General features: G+C 36.8%; 1 protein-coding gene across 3 annotated transcripts in view; it reads left to right on the forward strand.

Annotated features, from left to right (window-relative positions):
- Positions 1-1,850: 1,850 nt before the first annotated feature.
- Positions 1,851-25,681, forward strand: part of LOC128863763 (reticulon-1-A) — a 95,346-nt gene continuing 71,515 nt past the window's right edge. The window contains exons 1-2 of one of the 3 annotated variants that reach the window (XM_054103092.1): positions 1,851-3,694; positions 23,632-23,667. In XM_054103092.1, coding sequence (XP_053959067.1) covers positions 2,419-3,694; positions 23,632-23,667 — 1,312 coding nt within the window. In that variant the 5' untranslated portion in view covers positions 1,851-2,418. Of the gene's footprint in view, positions 3,695-16,715; positions 17,364-23,631; positions 23,668-25,681 lie in introns of those variants that run through there. The other 2 variants (XM_054103094.1, XM_054103093.1) reach the window with 2 other exon arrangements.

A 25,681-nucleotide genomic window follows, 5' to 3' on the forward strand; every position in this document is an offset into this window, starting at 1 on the left:
TTCAATAAAAAAAATTAAATTACAAATACTTCATATGTAAATAATTAACTTAAAATTAACTTGAGTATCTAGAAATACGGGAAAAATTAGAATTCAACATAAACATGCCCCATAATATATTTTAAATTATACCTACTTTACTAGCAAAAATAATCGTGCATTTCCCAAGCAGTGTTCGGATGTTTGTCATCTTTGTTATCTTCCGTTTGCTTGAAAACCAACACATAACTCAGAACCTTCTCCCACAAAAGAAAAAAACGAATGAAGCAACTGTCAAAAATTGGAAAGATTGGAAATACGAATAAGAAGAGCAAAGCGTGTCGCCGAGTACGGGAGACAAAATCCCTTCTCTCTTCCCCGACCGTCCTTCGCCACCGAACAAAATGTTTCCCTTCCAGATGTCTCCTCGTGTAAATCGGGTCTTTGTTAAAGGCGAAAATTGCACTTTTATATGTTTCTCAAGTCACTTTAAATCAATCGGAATTGATGTCTCTTTCCCAGAATTAATGTTTTATCATATACTAATGTTCTCGGCAGGCAATGGCAAACCTCCGAGTGTATTTGTGCCATGAAAAAGCTCCTCATACAAATATCTGCCGTTCGGAGTCGGCTTGAAACTGTAAGTCCCTCCATTTGTGGAACAACATCAAGACGCACACCACAAATAGGAGGAGAAGCTCTGTTACTGAATTTGTTGATTAGCGTAGTTGTATATTCGATTGTATTGTATTGTGCTCCTAAAAGCCCAATTTGACTTCAAGTAGATATTCGAAAGATTTCGAGGAACCCTAGATCAGAAAAATATTATTTAGTTCGCTCAAAACCTAAATGTCATATTTATAGTTTTTACGCTACTAGAATGGAAAGAGTGCAAAGATACATACTCCATTGGTTTTTTTTCAGTTCTCTTATATTATTTCACTTTTCTCATTGTAAGCTTATAAACTTACAAGATCTCGGATCTAGAGGAACTGTTCAGTTACTTACTTGTTTATTTTGATCGCCTAGCACATTGTTCAGAAATTCTTGATAATCTTCTTTTTAATCTCAACCGTTTTACTTGAGTGCTAAAATGAATTATTACTATAGCACCCCATCTTCGAGCTCTTCCAGAATTTAACATGTTCTCAAAGTGATATCTTCGCTGTCAAAATTTTATAATAGTGAGTCTTGTCGGGTTAAACTTGCTTTGAAAACTCACCACAGATATGTATGCGCCATCTAATCAAAAATAAGACAAAAAATTTACAACACAAATATAGGCTTCTTCTATTCGCCACTTCCTCGCTCGTTATCTCTATGCTCGATTAACTTGACGAAAAATTTGCATGCGAAAGCAACATGTAAGATTCGCCTGCCTTACCAACACATATAATTTAAGGCAGCTCATTTCCCGCGTTACCGACATATGTTCATTTGCTTCATCTATTCGCCACTTGCTAAGTCTTAGCGAAAAAAGAGACCTTATATAACTTTGTTCAAAATTAGCTACTGGTCTAAAGTTGGTTAAACTCTCAACAATTATCAATACAATAATTATAATAGTGCCACCTCGAACACTAACAAATGGGAAAAAGCTTTATCAGTAAAATGACTTTAACAACACTGTTTTTCCAAACAGCTGAGAGCCACTCACTTTCCATGAATATCGGAAACAAAACCAAAATCAACAAAAAAAAAGCTTTCAATTGCAGAAAAGTTTTGGAAAGTTTTAAAATTTTGTCAAACCAAATGCTTTCGGTTTTGTTTAAATAAAGAAATGTTTATAATTGAAAATCCTATTCAAATCAGATTCTGAGTGCTTATAACGACATCTCTTGACAAGGTAAATATTGTTTATAGTTAATTTACAAATTCATTCCAATTGACCAACTGCGCCACTGGAGAGAAGGACGCAAGCTGTTGGGGATAATAGTTGGAGCGAGAAAGCAACAGAGAGTGACATCGGCAGTGGGCCGCAAAGAGCACCCGGTTGCAAGAAATCTTGTGTATTTCCTCCACATATACGTTTCATTTGCAGTTTGTTCTTGAAATTGCAACAACGTTGGGGCGAGCTGGAGAAAAACTTTAGTACGTGAGTTCACGAGCAAAGAATTGAATTTATTTGCAGCAAAAATTTACAAAACTGATTAAAGTGGCACGCACTGAATTGTCTCAAGTGTGTCAAAAAGAAGAAAAGGCAAAGATATTTAAATAAATTTGTGATAAATTCGAACAATTTTGGAACTTAAAAGTCTGACTAATACGAAAGAAAAAGCTATTTCGATAGAAAAATCGAGTGTAAACGTATCAGCATTGAAAAGGATTGAATTATTAAAAGAGAAAACATTAAAAATTTGTGGATTGTGAAAATCAATAAGTTAACGAGAGGCTGTCAGAGCATATAATTAAAATCGAAGCATATAATCTTATAAAAAAATGGATATCAATTTTGCCGACTTGAAAAAGGAAGCAGCTGCTACCGCTGAGGACGTTTTCACTCACACCGCCGATGCAGCAAAGCAAGCAACAAATGCCACATATGACTTACTAAGTGGTGGTGGCGGGCGCGGGTCGACGGGCGCACAAGATGATAACTCGCACACAGAGCACTACTTTGCCAATGAGCAGAAGGACATTGATTTTGAACACGTAGATCCTCAAGCTTTCGTACAACGCATGTCTGCTGGTGCGAAAGAGGCGCAGGAGCAGTTGGATGCCAAATTTGCACAACATTCAAATGATTTCGATGATTTTTTTTCCAATGCATCCAAGGATGTACATTCCTTTGGCCATCAACTGCAGCATGATACCAAACAGGGTATACACGACTTCATGAAAGCTGAGCGTGGCTTTTTTACCGGCGCTGGCGATGCAAACAAACCAGCTACTGAATTGCCAGCTCGTACAGCGGAACCAGCAACAGCAACAGCACCCATTGTGCCCAGCAAAATAGCTGAGCCCACTGTAAAAGAAGATGATTTATTAAATTTCAGTGCTAGTGATGCCGCACAACAGCATGCACCACTACAACCATTCACCGAAGATTTCGACGCCAACTTCGCACCTTCTGCACCTGCAGCGCCTGCAACAAAAACAAATACTTTCTATGACGATGACCTAGTTGTTGGAAAGTCATCGCATTCCGCTTCGGCTTCCAACAAGGACTCCGATACAGATTCCCCTTCGCTGTCGTGTAACCCATCGCCGGCAAAGAAGAATCCAGTAACTGCTGCCCTCAAAGAGCAGGATAATGATAAATTTATTTCTTCTGAGGATCTACTTGGCGATTTCAAAGAAGAACGCCCTGTATCATCCGAATTTCAAACAAAAACGAATATTGTTAAACCAGTAACAGATTTGGATGCAGAAGAGGACGTCGTCCCTATCGCCTCTGCACAGGCAAAGCATTCTGAAGTTGAACAAGTTAAAGATGAAGTAGTGCCGAAAAATACGGCGCCGTTAGTTCCGACACCGGCAGCTAATGCTCCTGCTGCAGCTGCATACAATACAGCCGCAGTTAGTGAGCCCATTGCTGTTAAGCCGCTCGCTCCAACCGTAACAAACACGATCTCCTCTAAGAAGGAGGCAGTTGAAGCTGTGAAACCCAAAGCAGCGCAGGCAATCCCTGCAAGGGAGCACAAACCATCGCAACAACATGCGGATCAACCCAAAATAGTTTCCGTCGAAGAGATATTCTACAAATATGGATTGGGTGAGTGAACAAAATGCATAAATAAATAGAATTTTATAGTTTTGCCCAACAGCAAGGTCATTTAGAAATGAAGTTCACAAATATACATACATATATGTATAGTTGCGAAGAGGTCGCTTTATACCTACCTCGAATTGTGACTCACAAGTCTATTTTTGAATTTAAAAATGTGATACATTTATTTTTATATATTTTCTGATTCAAATGTATGCACTACTTTAAACGCAACTATATTTATACAGCATTTGTAAGTCATTCAATTTTATTTAAATGACCTTTGTGCAAGAATCGCCCATATGAAATCATTTCTTTTTCTGTCAATATGCTCATAACTGTTTATACATACATACTTATACGTTAATTTCACAGCATTTTAGTTAGCGATTTTTTACTCTTTCTCTTGTTACCGATTAGACCGCATACTCTATTTCAGTCATGTCTTCCTCCATTCGTACACACACAACTCGGTTCATTCTGATTGTTAACTTAAAAAAATGATGTCATATGTTTTTAACCACCTGAACCTGCTTTTATCCCTCCGGACTTAACCATGGCAATAAGTGAAAATAAGAAATGCAAAAGAAAGAATGCAATCTATTTTGCCAGTACTTGTTGTATTCGCATACTTTCAATGTGATAATGCCAAAGTCATGTGCAAGGTCCACCGGCATACGCCAACACTTGGCGGCGTAAATTTCATTTAAATATTGTTTCTCTATTATCTACTTTCTTATGTGTTGTTTTTTTATATTTTATTTATTTATTTGTTGTTGCCTTGCCAGTTAACACAGCCTGAGTGTATGCCGTTGCCGCATTACCATCAACTCTACAATTATTGCTGTCATTTGCATAGCCATGTCAATTCGCCAAAACGGTCGCCGGCGTATGACTCATTTATTTTTTCTTTTCATTGCTTATAATTGTTGTTTTTTTTTATTATTCTTCTCTCAGTCTGTTGGTAGTACCTTTCACAAGCAGTCTTCAGTGTGCTTGAAAGTGCCCGGCCGAATGTGGGCTGTTGTCTGCACGGCAACTCGCACAAACATGCCATCCATTCGGTCCAGTTGGTTTGACTTTGAGATTTTTCATATTTTCAGTTATGTGTACCACAATGTTAGTAACTAATCAGTGCACATTCATTGATTTCATCATGCTATTTAATTTCAGGCGTGTATATTTTGCGCTTTAGCATGAAATTCCAAATACGTTCATCTATTCAATGCCAGCCATGCGGGCATGAGTAAGGCCTACCTACATATGTATGTGTAAATATATAGTAAAAATACATGCATATATGTATGTATATAAGCATTTAATGAATCAGTATACTCTACCACTTCATATATTAGTATTACATATACACACATACATATACATATGCACGCACGTCAAACTGCCTCTGCTTTTGTTAACTGCTGTTAGTCCGGTGATTCCAAATTCGATCCCAACTGCTTAGAAATAAAATATCAAAAATTATATTATACCATAGATGATTAAGTACAAAGTGTTTGCCTTTGTCGGCAGGTGGTGTCAGACTTTTTGCGCATTGCTGCCATGAAAAATGTTTCATAGGGTGTTCTTTTAGGAGCTTGAAAACTTAGAATGATTGTAAAGGGTGGATAAGTTTCAAGGACCGGTGTTGATTTCGAATAAAATACAATTTTTTTAGGAAATTATTGTCATTTCTCTCACTTATGATAATATTGGTACGGTTCAACTACGTTTGGAACAAAATATCGGCCAAATGGCCGCCGCGGCCTCGGCGGCACACATCCAAAGACCACCAAATGCAAATAGTTCCTTATATAAAGGGTGGTTAAGTTTCAAGGGCCGATTTTTTTATTATTATTATCTGGTAGATAATTTCATGGCATTTATTTTTTGAATATCCGGCATACGTCTGGCGCGACTACGAGTTTGAGTTCTTGCCTACTTTTTCCAATAACTCTGACTACATAGCGCCAATGATAGCTTGGGTATTGCAATAAATCGATTGTTCAGTCCGCTGTGTGGCAAGTTGCGTCGTCTTGTTGGAACCAAATGTCATCGGTGATTAGCTGATTAATTTTTGAAAAGAAAAATTCAGTCAGCATGGCTCGTTAGGCACCTTAGGCACAATGCCGAACTGGACGACATAGTTAAGAAAGAAACTATAATAAGATTTATGAAGTCTCAACAACTTAGATGGCTGGGGCATGTGGCTAGAATGCCAAGGGAGCGATCAACGAGAAATGCACCAGATGTTCGCCCAATTGGAGAAAGAAAAGGGCGACGCCCGAGGAAAAGGTGCCTAGAAGATGTGGAAGCTGATCTTAGGAGAATGCGCGTGCAATATTGGACGGTAGTGACAGGAAGCTGTGAAGGAAGCAATGGCTCACGAAGGACTGTGAAACAACAACAACGCCAAGAAGAAGAAGAAGATGGCTCGTTAGCGCTCGCCATTCATCGTTACGGCAGCTCCTTCCCCATTTCGAAAGAAATAAGGACCGATGATGCTGCTAGTAGTGCTCTATGAACTTCACGAAAAAGATTTTTCCTTTTGCGAAGTAAATATCCACAATTTGGAAGCGTTGCTCAGGCGTTAAACGCATAGATGAGGTTTTGGAAAATTGAAAAAACTAACTTAATTTAAATTATTACGTTTCAATTGAATTTATTTTAAAATAAGTATGCAATTATAAATATTTAAATTGCGACATTTTTCCATTAATGTAAAAACGAACTGTTTTCGTCAGCTATTTTTGGGGTTGCTTCTGGCTGTCCGCCATTTCGACTATCAGCTGTGCATCAGTCCAGGCAGTGGCAACACTGTCAAGTATTGAAACGAGCTCCTGGGCGCGTCCACACAAAATTAAAGAGTTTCGCATCTTATTCTCTATGGTTTAACGATTCATGATGACCTGCTAACACTCTTACTTACTTACTTAAGTGGCCATAACAACCCGTTACCGAGTTACTGCCGACCTCACTAGCTCTCTCCAGGTGGCTCTGCTCCGCGCGCGCCGTTTCCAATTCTGTACACCAAGCGAGCATAGGGTTTCCTCCACCTGGTCTTTCCACCGGAGCAATGGTCTTCCTCTGCGTCGGCTCCCTTGGACTTCGCTCTCGAACACCTTCTTTGCTGGAGCTTCTTCATTCATACGCACGACATGCCCTAGCCAACGCAGGCGTTGGATGGCGATGCGTTGAACTACGTCAATGTCGGCGTAGAGCTCATACAGCTCGTGGTTCATTCTTGAACGGTAGTCTTCGCCAACGCGCACAGGAGCGAAGATCTTACGAACACCCCAAGAGCGGCTGCATCGCTTTGTGACACTACCCATGCCGTTGCGTCATAAAGCAACACGGGTATGATGAGCGTCTTGTAAAGTGTCAGTTTGATCATGCGAGAGAGGGCTCGACTACTCAATTGCTTACTTAGCCCATAGTAACACCTATTAGCAAGAGTGATTCTCCGTTGGATCTCCAGGCTGATATCGTTGTTGCTGTTAACGGCGGTGCCAAGATAAATAAATTCTGGCACAACTTCGAAGGTATAGTTGTCCGCAATGGCGTTCGTTCCTACACGCCGTGTGTTCCGCGTTGTAGACAGCATATACTTCGTTTTACCCAAAACTTGCCAAAACTCACTGCACAGAAATGTCAACTCAGTTAGCCATTCTCTGCTGCCAAATCGTAGTTATCGATATCGATAGTCCTCATGTAGCAAAAAAAAACACCCGCTGCTATTGTAGGAAATATTTAAGATGCACACTGCAATGGGAAGCGCAAGTTCGGCCAAAATCTGTCACGATTGTATTCGCCACATTATCATCATTTTTATGGAAGGTTCTGTGTGCTCATGGAGACTAGTATTACGCAAATAATATGTATATATGTACATAGAGTCGACTCTGGTTAATTCAAATCTGCGATATTTCGAACCTCTCATTAATTCAAAGTTATCACGAGCGCCCTACAAAATCTCTTTATATTCCGAATTATGTCCATACATTTTTATGCACTCGGTAATTTGAACGAAAAAATAATTGCTACGACGTGGTAATTCGAACTCGTATAGTCAAACACTCTACAATTTAAATTTGCAAAGTTTCTTGGTGTGTTAGTAAGAACTTTGAATTTTGGGACTCACCTGAATATACCTTTACTGTGCGTGGTTGCGTGTTACGCATAAAACATAGGCGCATTTGAGCGCACGCTTCCGCAAGAATCGCTTCGTTGGAATACCGATTAGAAATTTGTATTGAATATGCGTCCTAAAAAGTATAAATGTTTGACGATTACTTAAAAGAAGAAATTAATTGAGAAAGTAGAAGGAGGAGAGAAAGAAATGAGAAGAAAAGCGATGCCAGTTTTTCAGACTATGTTCAAGTGAATGATATGTTGCGGTCTCAGGATCACTAACCGGTGACAGATGTGTCAGTTAAGGTAGCAAGAGCCCCATTCGATAACTTACAAAGCTTTTACCTACAAAACGAAACTGATGCAACAGCATATCAGGCACTTTTTCTCCTTAAACAAATTATTGAAAAGTCTGAGCAGCAGGACGGTAGGATTGGAGGAAGAGTATTCTGCAAAGAGCTCCCCATCAAACTCAAATTCAGGTTACCGGATCACTGCAGTGTGTTCCAAGCAATGGTGGCCGCAATTAAAGAAACAGCTGATTAGCTACTTACTTGCGTAACAACTGTTAAGAAGGTAAATATTTACTCCGATAGCCAAGCGGCAATTAGGGCCCTAGGCTCTATTATGGTGCATTCGAAACTGGTCAGGGAATACCTGGTCTCTCTCTCTCTCTCTCTCTCGATTGCATCAGAATTCTTCGATATAAAGATAATTTGGGTACCTGGTCACAGTGACAAGAGACCTGTGAGGCGGTGTGCCCGCGAAAGGAGAGGATCGGGATCCCCTTAACAACCTGCGCTCTACTACTGGAAGGATGGGCTTTGCACCAACTCAGGGGGCGCTGAGCAAGTACACGAACGTGTAAGGTCGCTAAGTCCTCCTGGCCACGTTTGGATAGGAGGCGTTCGAGGGATATTCTGAGGATGACAAAATCGCATCTCTCAAATTTCGTGGGCATCCTCACGGGCACTATCTGCAGGGTATATGTACATGCCGTGAGACTCGGAATTACTTCGAGTCCTTATTGGGTCAGCTGTATGGAGGATGAGGTGGAATAATCTTAGCACCTGCTCCTTAGCTGCCAAGCTCTCGCGGGACTAAGATTTAAGCATCTTGGTTCTCACTTCTTTTCTGCGCCTGCTGATATAGCAGGTCTTGATAACAAAAATCTCATGAACTTCATCAGCAGCATAAAGAGGCTAACACAACCGCAGACTAGTCACCGTTCATAGTCCACAAACACTCAACCCTCCTCACCCCTTTCCCTTTCGTCGTATCGTCCTTTTCCTCCACCTCTTTTCTCCCTCTTGCAATGGCATAACAAAGGAGGAATCAAACTTCTGTCGCCCAAGTGGGCCCACTCTCTGGGCAACCATCACTACCTAACCTAACCTAACCGGAACAGCAGCAATGTGCTTCGAAGCAAACCCGTATAAATGAGTTATTTTCAAAGATTAATTAATCCGCATTATGAATATGTAAAACATTAGCAGTTAAATAAAAACACTTCATAATTCGAAGTTTTATTTATTTTCTCTCAATAAATAAAATTCTCTCTCGAACCATTTAGTATTTCAAACACTCGACAATTCGTAATATTTTAAGAGTCCCTCGAATTTGGAACTAACGAGAGTCGACTGCATATAGGAAATTATATTTATTTGAGATGCAATTTTTGCTGCTCTTACTGGCCATTGTATGTATGTACGAGTACGTGCTTATGTACGTAGATTAGTAAAATGGTGCATATTGAAACGTCAACGTACGTACACCTATTATGCACCTCTGTATGTGTGTATGCATGTAATAAAGTGTCATGTAGATACATACATATGTACATCTCATAACTACATTTATACATAGATATATACACACACAGTTGTATACAAATGTACATATGTATGTATGCACATTTCATTCCTACCCGCAGCGTGATGACTTCGGAAACTTTTTAGTTATTATGTGCTATTTATTCTGTACACAATTTACTGATGTATTCACCGCTTCGACTTACCTTTTAGTTGTCTGACTAATGACTGAAATTGTAGTGTACACATACATACATACATATGTATATATAAGTAGAAAAATGGCAGCAACAAAAGTTAAAATTTGCAAATACTTAATAGCCACCAAAATAGGTTCAAAAGGTAGAAGAAAATTGCAAATCATTAAACAAATGTACTTGCTTTTTGTTGGCACAGAGTTTATTGGACTTTTACAATTCGCTGATGATCTAAGCTGAGAACAGTACCCACCGATCTACAATAGCACGTTCTAAAATCATTTTTGAACAGGCTGAGCATATAAACACATAAGTGGACAATTATTATGATGTTTACTATAAAAAAATTAAATCAAATCCGATTTTGCTTTTTATAAAATACTTAAATTCTTTTATTTGTGTTATATATGTACATAAGTTTTCTATGTAGTTTTGCACCAGTGTAAATACTATGCTGTCATTAGGTAATAAGATCTCTTTTGCTGAATATCTGTATTCTAAGATAGATTGCAAATAAAGTATTTCCATTAAAAAAAAAAAATATATATATATGTACATGCACAAGTATAAGTATCAATGGGTATGTGTGGACTTTTGCCTGGGCAAGTAAAGCCACAGTTAAGCATTAATTGGTTAGATTTCAGTGCAATATTCAAAGCATTGGTCAGTTACGGTGCAGCTTAGTAATCAATAGATCAGTGAAAGACCATATTTTTTAGCAAAATGCGGCCGCCGTAGCCGAATGGGTTGGTGCGTGACTACCATTCGGAATTCACAGAGAGAACGTCGGTTCGTATCTCGGTGAAGCACCAAAATTAAGAAAAAGATTTTTCTAATAGCGGTCGCCCCTTGGCAGGCAATGGCAAACCTCCGAGTGTATTTCTGCCATAAAAAAGCTCCTCATAAAAACAACCGCCATTCGGAGTCGGCTTGAAACTGTAGGTCCCTCCATTTGTGGAACAACATTAAGACGCACACCACAAATAGGAGGAGGAGCTCGGCCAAACACCCGAAAAGGGTGTACGCGCCAATTTTATATATATAGTATAATAGCAAAATGTGCTAAAGTCCTCAGGTATGTAGAGCATACAAATTGTGAAGGTTCGCAAATTCATAATTCCAATGATTCAGAATTTTCCTATGCCCACAGGAAAGCAACGATTTTGTTCTACTTAAATGTACTATGCACAGACTATTTAAATAAAATGAAAAGCATATCTTTTAACTTTCCATGGTGCTTGCATTTTTAGTATTCACTTTAAATCTTAAAATAAATCGCGCTGCGTCAGTCTGCTCGTTACCATCCCAAGAATTTATGTTGTCTCATTTTTTATTTATACTCGTATGTACGTGGTTTTATTTTTAAAAAGCGAGAATTTTCTTTGTTTACCAGAAAGTGCATTTAACTCGGCGTAACTTCGTATACAAAAGATCGCGTTGGGCTGGTAATCGATTGATTGATTACTGTGTATGGCTTCGCTTTGGTCAATCACTTTGGCGGAGCTTTCACCAAAAAAAAAAGTTGCTTCGTACAAAATTAACTTAAATACTTCAGACATTTGTAGATGCTGCATTAAAAGTAAATGGGACTGCTGAATGCAGTGAATGGTAAAATAAAAAATGATGAAATGCGTAGATAAAAACGAATGCATTAATAAGAAAATAAAAATAGATGCAAATTATGAAGACAAATTGGATTATATTCAAACAACAATAAAAAACAATTAAATAGAATGGAAATACACTAAAATAGAAACTAAATAATAAATAAAAATAAAAAGATAAAAAAAATTAAATAATTGAAAAAGGAAAAAATAAATAAATAAAATAAATAAAAGAAGAAGAAACATATGAAAAAATAAAGTAATAAAATAAAAAATCAAAATAATATCGACTAAAAAAGTAAAATTAGGTAAATATAAAAAAGTAAAATGGTAAAATAATAAAATTTTAAAAAATTACAAAAAGTAAAAAACAATGAAAGAAAAGAAAAAATAAAACAAATTTCAGAAAAAAAGAATAAAAAAAAATATGTAAACAAAAGAGTTAAACAGAAAAGTACATTAAAAAAATAATTAGATAAAAATAAATAAAAAAAAAAAAATTATTAAAAAAAAAATTAAATAAAAAAAATTAAATTAAAAATAATTAAATTAAACAAAAATTAAATTAAAAAAAATTGAAACAATACAATAAAAAATAAGAAAAAAAGAATAAGCAAAAGAATTAAATAAGAAAGTACATTAAAAAAATAATAATTAGATAAAAACAAATTAAATTAAAAATTGAATTAAAAAAATTAAATTAAAACAAAATTAAATAAAAAAAAAATATTAAAAAACAATTAAATAAAAAAAGTAAATAAAAAAATTTAAAAAAAATTATAAAATTAGAAAGCATTAAAAAAAGTAAAAACTAAAAAAAAAAATTAAGAACAAAAGAATAAAAAAAATAATAAGAAAAGAATAAACAAAAGAATTAATTAAAAAAGACATTAAAAAAATAATTAGATAAAAATAAAAAATAAAAAGGAATTAGATAAAAAAATCAAATAAAAAATAAAAACGAAATAAAATAAGATTAAATGAAATAAAATAAAAATAATAAAATCAAATTATATTAAAAGAATAAAACTTAATTAAATAAATTATATCTATAATTTTTTTTCTGCTGGTCAATTGCTTTATTTTAGAAAAATAAGAACATAGTATTAATACATTATGTTTCGACTTGACTATAGCAAAAAAAAATTAATGTTTGTAAAAGTTATCTCTGTTTGTGTGGAGCCCGTTTCTCCAGAAGTCTCCTGCGGTGATCATCAGAAGTCCTTACAGATTCATCTAAAATCAATGGGACAAGAGAAATTAGTTTAATTAATAGATAAATAATTTTGTGCCTGATCGAAGCTTTTTTTTTCAAAATTAACAATATGCCGGCCTCAGGAAATATAATATTTTTCAGATTTTCGAGAAAAAAACCGGCAATTAATTGTTAAAAAAAATCGAAATTTTTGAAAAAACCTTCGATCAGGCACGAGGTTTTTGGTTTTTCAAATGCAGTATAAATTTTATTGAAATCTATTAAGCGGTTTTTAAGTTACAGGGATCACCAGTTCAAAAAAATAAGTTTTGAGAAAAACGCATTTAAAGTTTTGTTATCGAACCGGATCGCCCGAGCAGCGCCCTTTGTTAATTGTTGAATTTTTTTTTTTGTCGGGACAACTAGCAAGTGCAGCACTCAGACATTAATTAAGTTCATTGTACTACACTTGGATTCCCTTTTAATTTTCTTTAGATCTACCCGATCTCCGAAGAAATCTTAGTAGATCTTGTGGTGCCAAGGATCCAAGATGGTCGCTTCTTAAGGTATCAGTGCCAAAGACCTCAAACCTGATTCGAGCGAAGGCGGGGCAGACGCACAGGAAGTGGTCCGGCGTCTCATCCTCCTCTTCACAAGCTGGGCAGAGTACACTGTCTGAGATGCCCAACCTTTCCATGTGTTTCGCCCACAGAAAGTGGCCCGTCATCAGTCGAACCAGCCGTTTGCTTACCGTGGCTTTGATGGCCGCAGAAGGGAGTGGCAAAACGGCTAAGCAGTCAGAGGTCTCGTTACCCGCGATACCCACGTGTCCCGAGACCCATGTTAGCATCAGGCTATTATGTCTACCGACATAGTTCAGCCTGGATTTACAGGACATGACAACCCCTGATGTTGGGGGGCTGTCTAAGGCCATAAGCACAGCTTGGCTGTCGCTGCAGACACATATAGATCTGCCTCTCCATCGGTTTTCCACAACAAAGTTCATCGCTTCTTGAAGTGCATACACCTCCGCTTGAAACACAGATGCATGCATTCCAAGAGCAAAGTGCAGTTTTATCCCGCTGGATTCCACGTAGACCCCAGGGCCGGAGCCATGCTCGGTCCTGGAGCCATCCGTAAAAATGCGAAAACAGTGTTTGCCGGGCTCATTTTCTGAGTCTCCCCACAACTGAGCCTCTGGTAACACTACACTGTATCTCTTTTCAAGTACGACTCTTGATGGCATGGAGTCAAGGGGCATGGAGAGAATCGTTGGATCGACGCCCATGCCTTCTCTGTTTTCCAATGCCGGACAGGGGCCGTACCAGTTCTCATTGTGTTTCAGCCTCCAGATGGCCTTCAAGGCCTTTCCTTGGATGAAATCATCAAGTGGTGGCAAACCAATCAGAGCATCTAATGCCGGGCCTGAAGTAGTCGGAAAAGCTCCGGTGCAACAGATGACCACAGTGCGTTGTAGTCTCGATAAGGTCCTCCTGACTCCCACGAGAGAGAGAGAGAGAGTCTACTCATCCAGACCACTGGTGCATATGCGATAATAGGTCGTATCACAGCCGTGTAGATCCATAGGACCTTACTAGGACCCCACGTTTTCCCAAATACACCTTTGCACTGCCAGAAATCTGTCAGTGCTTTGTTTCAACGTGTGATTTCCATAGAAGCTTACTATCGAGGATTACTCCGAGATATTTAATTTCCTTGGATAGCTGGATTGTGACTCCTTTTAGATTAGGCAGAACGAAGAGGACAATACCAGTCTTGGCGGGATTTGCCGATAGCCCATTCGCACAGCACCAAGTGTCAATCAGATCCAGAGTTTTCTGCACTTTCCTCCAGATGCTCACAAGCGAAGGGCCTGTTACCAAACAAGCAACATCGTCCGCATATGCTTGTGCGTAGACTCCCGAATCGTTTAAGGTGGTGAGTAGAGGATCGATTACCATGCACCAGAGCTATGGAGACAGCACACCGCCTCTAGTAACCCCGGATGAATAACTCACTTCAAATTTTCACACAATACTTTTAAATTATTATCCTTTAAGAAAATGCAAAAAATATACAATAGTATAAACATTTTTGAAAATTCTGACTACCCCTAACCTCTTAAGCTAAATAAAATAAAATAAATTATGAAGAATTAAAATGAGTAAATGAATAAAGTGAATAAAATAATATAAAATTAAATGAAATTTAAGTATAATAGCGTAAAATTAATTAAAACAAAATAGAAAAATCGAATGAAGTAGATTAAACATTTAAAAGGCCTGAAAAAAGTTGGAAAATTTAAAGTGAAATAAAATAAAATAAATTGAAATTAAATTTAATATAATATGTTTTAATAATCAAAATAAAAATAGAATAAAAAATAAATACAATACATTTTTTTTAATTTTATAAAACTTAAACAAAATACCGGGTAGTCCAATAGTTTCGAATTTATAGGACCAATTTTTTTAAACATGAGAGCCAAAAACAAAATCGCAATGGTGCAGAACCAAACTAGTAAACTCCAGTAAGGAGGAGATTAAATCTCTTGGGTGTGCAGGTAGCATTTTTCTAATCTAGGCTCCAGGACATAGGAACATAGAGGGAAATGAAGTTGCTGATGATCTTGCGAGGAAGGCGAATTGCACAAATTATTTCTCAGGAAAGCGCAGAAAAGATCCAGAGCTCCACTTCTTCATGTGCTATTTCGAAAACCCTTCGGCTCCAGTACAATATACGGAAGGCATAGAAAGTCTTGGGGATTTCACGCCATTCAATTTCCAAACTCGTAGTTGTGTTTACCGGTCACTGGACGTTCGGCACACACACGGAAAAGTTAGAGTTACGATTTAACCCCCATAGCAGAAGCTGTGGGGACCTTTCAGAGACGATGACTGTTGAGCACTTTCCGTGTAAATGTCCGGGTTTGGTAGCTCGACAGCCTAGGGCAGTGCGCCCCCCTAAATCCCATCTATCTTCTGCATTACATCAACAGCTCTGGTTGGCTGTATATATCTTCCTGTTGGGGGTCTTATAATGGTATCAAAACGGCGCTTTAGTGCTGCTTGGGGAGTGCCAGTGTGGTACTTCAACCATTTCATCTACCTTACCTACTAACTAGGCTGATTTAGAAATAAAAAAATGTCCTCTTTATTCTATATTTGCGCTTTTTTAACCAATAACTAATATAAGTACATTATTGGCAACCATAAAAAAGTAGGCTCTCGTCTGGCGCCATTTTCGCCTTGTCACTTGTGGGCTGTCGATATCAAAAGAGGGTGTGTCGCTAGCAATTTTCTGTATTAAGTTTTCATAAAATATGCATTTCATTACTTCATCAATTTAACCTCTAGCAATTCAACCACTTTTGCTACAAAAGAAGCTGACGTCCCAGCTCATTGAATGAGTGAATATAATTTCCACTAAACTCCGGGTTATGCTGGCTAAGCAAATTCTATAAGTAACTACTTACGAAACACTGAGCATGTGCAAAGAATCGTGTGAATTTTGTGCGCACAATCCACCATCCGTCAAGCGCCAACTATTCACCACACTGCAACATTCACAGTGCTTGATGGGCATAACTGACATTGTCATAATGCACTAGCACAACAAAAACAAAAAAAAAAAAGAGGGCGCAAATTCTCTACAAAAACCCCATCTGAAAATCGATAATGTATGAATTGCTTCCTATAGACTGCACGAGCACTCAATCAACCGAACTAAAACCCACCAAAGTGGTAGACGAACCGGAAGCTTTTTCACTTCCCTTCTACGAGTTTATGTATGGTAGCTGCCCTTTATGAGTTCAAATGCCTGTGTTATTTGTGGTTAGCCGAGGAATTAACTAAGCTTGATAGCAGCGGGTCTTGAACTACTTTTACATATAGCGGACAAGTTGTTGGTGGTAGCATTTCATAAAAACAATAATAAGGACAAGCCGATGACTACCGAAAGTCTCCAATACGAGACAAAAATTCGTTACTGTCTACAGGCAATGCGCAGGTTTTTCCTGGGCTGTTTTATTGTTTGTGTATAGCGGGTAGTTCAATTCTACATTCTGTTGGCAGGACAAACGTAACGAATTCAGTTACTTGGGTGTTTGTAGCTAAGCTCAGAGTGAGACAGTTTCCAATACGAACTGGTACAGCGAAAGCGAGCAGCGGAGGTATTTTTTGCGTATAGCCGATAAATGGTGACGTTCCGAAAATTGTTTTTCTAATTGCGTTGCTTTTTACAAGTTAAAAAGGAGACACAACAATCAAATAAAGTGAATATTTTACCAAATTCACGAAGAATTTTATTGGAGAATAAAATTTATGTAAATAAAAAAAAACAAAAAATAAAAAAAATAAAAAATTAAAAAAAAGAAACGCAAAACCAAAAATATAATAGTTTTGAAAGCGCAGACGTAATAAAATTTTGTTTTGCTCACATTGACAGCAATCGAAGAAAAAATTCTTTGTTATTACGTGCCTGTGCAAATGCGTTTTTGTACGCCGTTTTCTTTTTAGCGTGTTCTCGTTTTTTTAATCGTGCTACAAAATCAGTTTTATTGTAATACACAACTACAGCGGCTAAAACATATTTTGATAAATCAAATTAAAAGATAGAAACGGGCCTGCTTAAAACCACACCAACATCAAATACGTCGACGAAAAATGGAATCGAATGGAGAAATTGCACAGAATGGCGTTTACAAACAGCGACCATTGATTTGTTCGCTTTTAGATCCCCGTAAGTGAAAATATGAATTCATAACTACATACGTACGTACATATGTATATACTTACTTACATGGTGTGTCCATTCTCTCTTGCAAGTATCGCTCTGTACAAATTGGCTTACACATTTAGTTGTACTCACATGCATACATATGCATCCATATGTGTGTGTATATAAGTATATAATACATCACCCTACCCCGAACTAACCTACGCTAAATGGTTTGGTGTGTGCAGTAACAACAATTAGATTCTATGTAATGTATATAAGTAGATATGTGCATATGTCTCACGCATATGCTTACTCGTTTTTTTTATTTAAAAGTAGGAAAAACTTTCTTTCACTGGTGGTGTGGTGGCGCAAGCGTTGCGGCCCTACGGTCGTATTCATTTTATTGCTCGCTAATTTCTTTTTAGTTTCCAATTCTCTTCTCTCTTAGTTATGCTTAAATAAACTATTGTTGTGCACATACTATTTTTTGTTGTTTGTGTTTTTGTTTAATTGTAGCAGTTATGTGCTTTTCTTAATGCGGTCTGCCTCTGCACTGGCGTTTGTGCTTAATTAAATTCTTTTTCACAACTTTTTTTCTATTTAAGCAGCTTAAATTTCTTCTGATATTTTTAAACCTACTATTATCATAAAACAAAAATGCAAAAACAACTACAACAAAAAAAGTAAAGTAAAAACAGAAACAAAAATACTAAGTCTGAGCGCATCATTGTTTTTGCCAATATCTTTAGAAATCTCTCACACTTTTTATAATCTGTTAATAATAGAAATATTTTCGCATGCTAGGTTATCGTCATTGCCCAGCTTATCACTCCAGTTTGCTTTGGAACAAGTAAATTAATAACCCTAATCTAGGATTCTAAAAAAATCTTGGTTTACGACTATGAAATTCTCTGGGCAACTCTTTTATATTCGATAAATTTTGCGAAGTAGAGTGAAGTCGGAAGTATGCAAATAATCGCAAGAACAGGCAGAACTATAAATTAAACAAAAATTAAGGAAGGAAAGTTAGGAAAGGAAAGAGGTTGGTTAATATATTTTTATGAAAATTAAAAAAAAAAAAAATAGTTTTGATGAAAAAAAATCGACATTCAAATGCATAGAAATTAATTTGAAACCCACCTCAAACGTATTTACATACAAAAACTAGATTCATACGAGGTGCAGTTACTAGAGCAGCTGATTTATATTCGGCCCAACTTATACGAGCAGAATATCAAATTGATATATTTTATTTACAAAATTACCTCAACAACGCGTCCGACAATCACAATCTTGTACCAAGATTTGAATTTTGTATATTAGTAAGGAAAAATTCCGTTAATTTTCTCGTTATCTATAAATAATAAGAATTTTCCAATGAAAGCAAGGTGCATGGCTGCGTTACCAGATTTGTTAGATATGATTTTGTCGTTTTATTATCTTTTAAGAAGCCGCTTGAGCAATTCAATATGCGTACATAAATATAATTTATACATAACAGTACGCATTTTGCGGTTTTCCTTCATAGATTTGCATTCACCTTACGGGCAAATCATGCGAACTATTTTGTGGTATTTACTATTTTAGATATGCCGCAAAGTGTTGAGCGCTTTTTCACATTGCGTATGAACAACAGGTAGAAGACCATTGAAAATTATGAATTATTTTTGCTTAGCTCAAAAAACGAAGAAAATGAAAGTAACAACTCGTATAGCAGATCTGATTTTATGAGCTTCTTAGCCGACAAAAACGTTAAAATGTGTAATTTTAAGGGGTTGTGCATCAAAGCGCATTCAGATTTCTCGTATTCGAAAAACGCCAAAGAGACTTTTGTATGGTAAAACTGTTTGCACTTAACTTCATTCTTTTTTTTTAATATTTCTATACAACCAGAAATAACAAAAAACAAAAAAAAAACGCTAGTAATCGCTAAAATCGCTAGAACTGAGAAAATACTTTTCTATATACTAAAGGGTGGTTAAGTTTCAAGGGCCGGTGTTGATTTTGAATAAGATACATTTTTTTAGGAAATTATTGTCATTTCTCTTTATTATGATAATATTGGTATGCCTCAATTACGTATGGAACAAAATATCGACCAAATGACCGCCGCGGCCTCGGCGGCAAACCTCCATCCGATGGTCCAAATTTTCGAAGATGCTGAGGCATAATTGAGGTTCTATGCCGTTAATGTGCCGAATTATCTCATCCTTTAGCTCCTGAATTTTTGCTAGCTTATCGACGTACACAAAGAAAGAAGTCCAACGGTGTCAAATCACATGATCTTGGCGGCCAATTGACATAGCGTATATTCTAGAACATAATCAAGATGCATGTTAATTTATATGTTTTCGGGGTCGCTGATTACGAATTTGATCTTAAAATTTTGAAAATCCACCCCCTTCCACCCTTATTGGCCACCCCCTCACGTGAAATAGCGTATATTCAAGAGCATAATCAAGATGCATGTAAATTTATATGTTTTCGGGGTCGCAAGGTAGCAAGTGGTAGCAGCTGAATCTTGTTTTATTCAGTAACCATTACATTTTTGAGTAACCTTTAATAGGTTTCAAAGCAGCATATGACGGCGTTGTATTACTATACAGTTTGAAAACTCAAATTTTATAAAAAAATTGCAAAAAATGTATCTACGTATTGCTGCAGCTAAAAATTTTGTGTCGAGGTATTGATATGTACTAAAGATTTCTCGTATTCTACTAACCTTCCGAAGATGATTCCATTTGGTTTTGTTCAATTTACTCCATTACAAAATCTTTCAAATGTGTACAACTTTCACTATTCATCGACAGTAATACGATGCTCAAACGAAGGCCACGTTGCGACTGAAAATACAGAGGATACTTAGGGTACAGGACGTTGCTATGAACGGTTTTCACTACTCAAGGCATTACTGTAGCCAACCCAAAAACAAAAAACTCTATCTAGAAACTTTTTTTTCGACTTTTGGCCAGCTTTTTGGGAATCGGCCGCACTGTGCGTTTGTGTGTGGCCGTTTTTCTCGACGGCCTAAAAAGTGCAATTAAGAATTTAAGCAAAAGTAACACATTTTTTAAATAATTTTTAATGCACCTCTAAATCAATTATGCATGTGCCACTTTAGTCCATGATATATTATGGTATATTTCCATTTTTTGGGGAGAGTCATTATTCCATCAACATAGACCTTCCAAGGATGATAGATTACCTGGTTTGACCATTCGGAGCAAAATTGTGAGAGTAATTTGAGCTACTACGTCACCGCGTACTCGCAAGGATGTTAGAATACCAGGTTTAGCTATCCGAAGTAAAATGTTGATAGTAAATTCGGCTGCCACGTCACCAGCTACTCTGCAGCAGGATTCTGGCGGCTCTTCTCACACGAATTCACACACTTATCCAACCCATTCAAATTCGTCATTAGACGGCAACGAAATAATTTATATATATACAGTAGGTTCTGTTTTTATGCGGTTTTGAAATAGTGCGGTTTTTTTTTAAATTACAAAATGCATGTCGACCTATCGGGAATTGTACATATAAACAAGATTCTAAACCAGCTAAGCAAAAACTCATCACAGATTACATCAGAAATGCTAACCCTACAAGTATGGAACCACCTGCATAACTATCTAGATCAGACGTGTACATTTCTTCAAGTGACGAAAGTGATTTTACGCCAAATCCTAAACGAACGCGCAACATGTGGGTATTGTCTGATTCTATTTCTGATTTAACTTTATTTTCGATTCTGACGTTTCTTAAATAAAGATATAATTTTCAAAAATACAATATTTTGTTTATGCGATTTTATTACATTATTTCAGATTTATGCGGTTTTAGCATTTGAAACGTATCTATAGTTTTACTATAGAACTAGTAGCTTTTTTTATGCTGTTTCTTGCGGAACGTATCTACCGCATAAAAACAGAACCTACTGTATATATCATCAACACAATACCATTTTTTTCGTAAACAAACCGCTGTCAGCCAATCAGCTGATTTCTGCAAAATCGCTAAAAGCCGCTAAAGGTCAGATGTTTGACACACCTCTGCATTCTGTACTTCGTGTAGAACTACTTTGTTATTTTGACTCAAAAACTGGTTAAAGTGCATTTTGCCGCTTTTGTTTTAAGTCAAATGTACTCCAATAATAAAGCGTTTTCCAATAAGAGGTGTTATTCCCGTAAAAGATCAATGGTTTCGTTGCTTGTGTGACGTTATCCAGATCAATACCATCCAATTCCGGCCATAAAAAATCGTTAATCATCTCACGGTAGCGCAATCCATTCGCCGTAACTGTTGTTCCAGATTCATTTTCGAAAAAGTAAGGTCCAATGACTCCGCCGGACCATAAACCGCACCAAACAGTTACACATTGAGGATAGAAAGGCTTTTCAACAATAACTCTAGGATTTTCTGAGCCCCAGATCCGAAAATTTTTCTTGTTGACGAAGCCACTGAGGTGGAAATGGGCCTCATCACTCAAGATGATTTTTCGATGGAACTCCGGATCATTTTCATGCATTTCAACGATCCAATCAGCAAAGGCACGACGTTGTTGATGATCGGCCGGCTTGAGTTCTTGTGTTAACTGGATTTTATAAGCCTTAAGACCCAAATCTTTATCCCAAATGCGGTGTAATGACGTTTGTGGAATGCCTATGTAACGACGAGGAATGGGCAAACCTGGGTTTTCTTCAACACTTTCGGCTACAACAGTAATATTTTCGGTTGTTCTCGAGCGACGTTCACGGGTTTTATTCTTCACATTACTAACTCGTTCCAACAGCTCGAATTTGTTCACCAATTTCTGTATTGCGGTCCGACAGGGTGCTTCACGATGACCCAAAAATCATCCTGAAGCCCCCAAAAAGGTTCGAGTTTTACGAATCGTTTCTGCCAAATTTTCACCATTTTTATAGTGAATTTTAAATGTCAATGCGTTGTTTAAGCGTGTATCGTTCCATTTTTAGTAATGGCGTAGTTTCTACTTGTCAAGTATCAAAAAATGACAGTTTCAAAAGTGACATCTACCGAAATAGCGGGCTATTCAAAATAACACCTGTTATTGGAAAACCTTTAAGAATTCTACAGAGCTCGAAAGATATAATAATGAAGAGGAGTGCAAAGTCAGAACTATATTCTGGCGTATGCGGCAAAACGTCTCAGCGAAGCTCTCTCAGTTTCTGCTACGTCATCAAAGTTGTTTCTAGTCAGATGTCACACTTTCTTTGGCCGTTTCAATTGAATTATTTGTGTCTATCTTACAAATTGTTGACAATATCAGAGTCCATCGTTTTACTAGGTGGTAGCAGCTAATAATATAATATAATATTTCAATTCAATCATATCAAACACAACGTCATTATTTTCTTTGGCGACTCTGCTGAGTTTTTTATCATTTGAGTGGCTTCCGCTCGCATGCGGACGAATGTTCGCTTTCGTAAGTTTTTGTCATATTTTTTTTTTTGTTTTGCACTTTTTATCCAGCAGTAATATTGATATTAAAAATGGTTGTGTATCTTTAGATTTCAGAAAAATTTTGCAGAGCACATTTTTTTTATTTTTATTTAAAACAAAATTAAAAAAAAGATTTTAATAGTGTAAGGAGTAAACAAAAACAAAACATTTCAAAAATTGAAAGAAAAAAAATGTATTTTATAGTTTATTTTAAATAATAATTTTTTTATATAACATATAAATTGTTTTTGTTGAGCTGTCTTTTAGTATAGTCTACTAGAAATTGTATAAAGCTGCTTCCTGTTCTTCAAATATTTCAATTTCTTGATATTGCCAAAAACCTATAAAAATGCATTTCGAACTGCAAGATGAAACGATCCTACCCCTGCTACTACTACTACTAAAAAAGGAAAAATCCGAAAATGGAAATCCACCCTGAAAAGTAATCGGTTAACGCAAGTCTCATAGTAAAAGATCGAGTAAAAGTAAATAGTTTGCGTCTACTATATATACGACTATTTTGTTGCATCAGGTTGCCTAGGGCGCAATTTTATGTAACTAATCGAAATGATAAGCTTAACGCCGACAATGACGATAATCTAGTGTATGTAAATAAATTTAATGCCTACTAAGTACTATCACTTCATCTCATTTTCAGCCATTTTAATTCCTTTTTATTCATTGCTAATTTCTACTTTTTCTTTTTCTTTACCATTCTCTTTTCACCAACTTTACATTAATTGCTCATATCTAAAACTACTTTTTCCAACTACATACATATTTACTAACTTAATACCGACCAAGTAAAAAATGTATATCACCATTTCAGATGCCTGGTTCAAGCCGGAACGCTTACATCCACGAGGTAAGTAAATCGAAAGTTCAATGCATCTCCAGTTGCATCGGTAATAAACGGAAGAAGCAGAGAAATTTGTGAATTTGTGATAATTGTGAATAAGTAAGCACTTAAACGAGTTACAAGGTGAAGTCCAAAATAAACAACACTGAGCTAAATTAGAAACGACAGGAGCTTTGAGCGAGTTTATTTATTTAAAATAGTCCCCTCTGACCTCGATTCACTTTTTTGCGCGTTCTTAAAGCTTTTCGAAAGAGTGTTTCAGGTCATTGACCGGAATGTCCTTCAGGATGTCGACACAAGCCGTGTGGATGGTCTCTACGGACGCAAAACATTTTCCTTTCATGGTCAAATGTAATTTTCCGAATAGGTAGAAGTCACAGGGAGCCATATCAGGTGAATACGGTGAGTGATTGATGGTTAGAATGCGATTTCTAGTCAAAAAATCAGTCACAAGAGTGGATCAATGAGATGGTGAATTATCATGCAATAAGCGTCAGCTTCCTACTTCGCGGTATTTAGGGCGAATTAGGCGATTGCGATGCAACAAACGTTTCAAAACGCCAAGGTAGAAAATTTCATTGACGGGGTGGCCCGTTGGCACGAACTTCTTGTGGACAATTCCCTTGGAATCATAAAAACAAATGAGCATCGGCTTGATTTTTGACTTCTCCAAACGCGATTTTTTGGGTGGTTACTCGCCTGGGGTCTTCCATTCGGCACTTTGATGCTTCGTTTCAGGTGCATGTTGGAAACACCACGTTTCATCACCAGTTACAATGTTGTAAAGGAAGTTCTCGTATTTAGTCGCCCCCTTAATAAGGTCTTTCGAATGTTGAGTTCTGAGCCATTTTTGGTCCTCAGTTAACTTGTGCGGAGTGAAACGTGCACAGACCATTAGTAAGCCCAAATGATCAGCTAAAATGCGATAAATTGATGTTTTGGAGATATTCAACTCCGATTCCATGAATTTCAACGATAATTTCGGTTAATTTTTGATAAATGTACGAACAATTTCGATGGAGTTTTCGGTGATTACTGTCATTTATGTCCTCACAACCATCTCTGAAACGTGTAAACCACACTTGAACTCTCCCACGAGATAGACAATCATCGCCATGAACTTTTTTCATCAATTGAAATGTTTCGGTAAACGTTTTACCGATTTTAAAACAAAATTTAATATTAGCTCTTTATTCGAGACTCATTTTTGTACCGATGACCACAAACATACTGACACTTTAGACGCAATAACTTCGCTTCCACTGAACCGAATCTCACCAAGCTTTAATTGGAAGTCAGCTAGGGCTGTAACTTCCAACGCACTTACTCATTACAACGCCATCAAACACATTTTTATGACACCAGTCTTATTTATTTTGGACTTCACCTTCTAGTAAAGTAGTACTCGAAGAAGGTGCACTTTATATTGCTAAAAACTATTCAAGCGCATAGGTATTCAAGTTCTTTTAAATACATAATTTTTAAGACAACAGGGTCACTAGCTTTAATCTTTTTCTCAGGAGAAGATTGTCTTTCTCTACTTAGGAAAAATATTGGAATCTTAAGCGGTTGTCGCTATTTACTTTTTAACCTAATAATAACAAGAAATACCCACGGTTACCACAAATACCATGATTGCCTGTCATCTGGCGAAAATGTCAATCTTTCCAGTGGATTTATGTTGGGCTATTGGTGAACACCTGAACCCCATTTAAAATTATATTTAATACTACAAAAATTTAATATTTGGCTTTTTATTTTACGGCCAATAATGGAAATACAGTAAAATAATAATGAAAATGGCTTTATTCTGCATTCGATTGAACCAATTTTCAAAGCACCTTTGTCACTCCGAAGTGGACAGCGCCAAAGGCTTAAACAGCTTCTACAGGCATTGAAAAATGTTGATCTCGCATTGTATTTGTGATGTTCCCTTCCCGAAAATAAATAAAACATTGAGTGCCAAGTCAGAGCTGTAAAGCGGATGAGCCATTGAGTAATCAAAAACTCTCTTGTGTGA

This window comes from Anastrepha ludens, chromosome 5, assembly GCF_028408465.1.
Source record: "Anastrepha ludens isolate Willacy chromosome 5, idAnaLude1.1, whole genome shotgun sequence".
In the NCBI taxonomy this organism is placed as follows: Eukaryota; Metazoa; Arthropoda; class Insecta; order Diptera; family Tephritidae; genus Anastrepha; species Anastrepha ludens.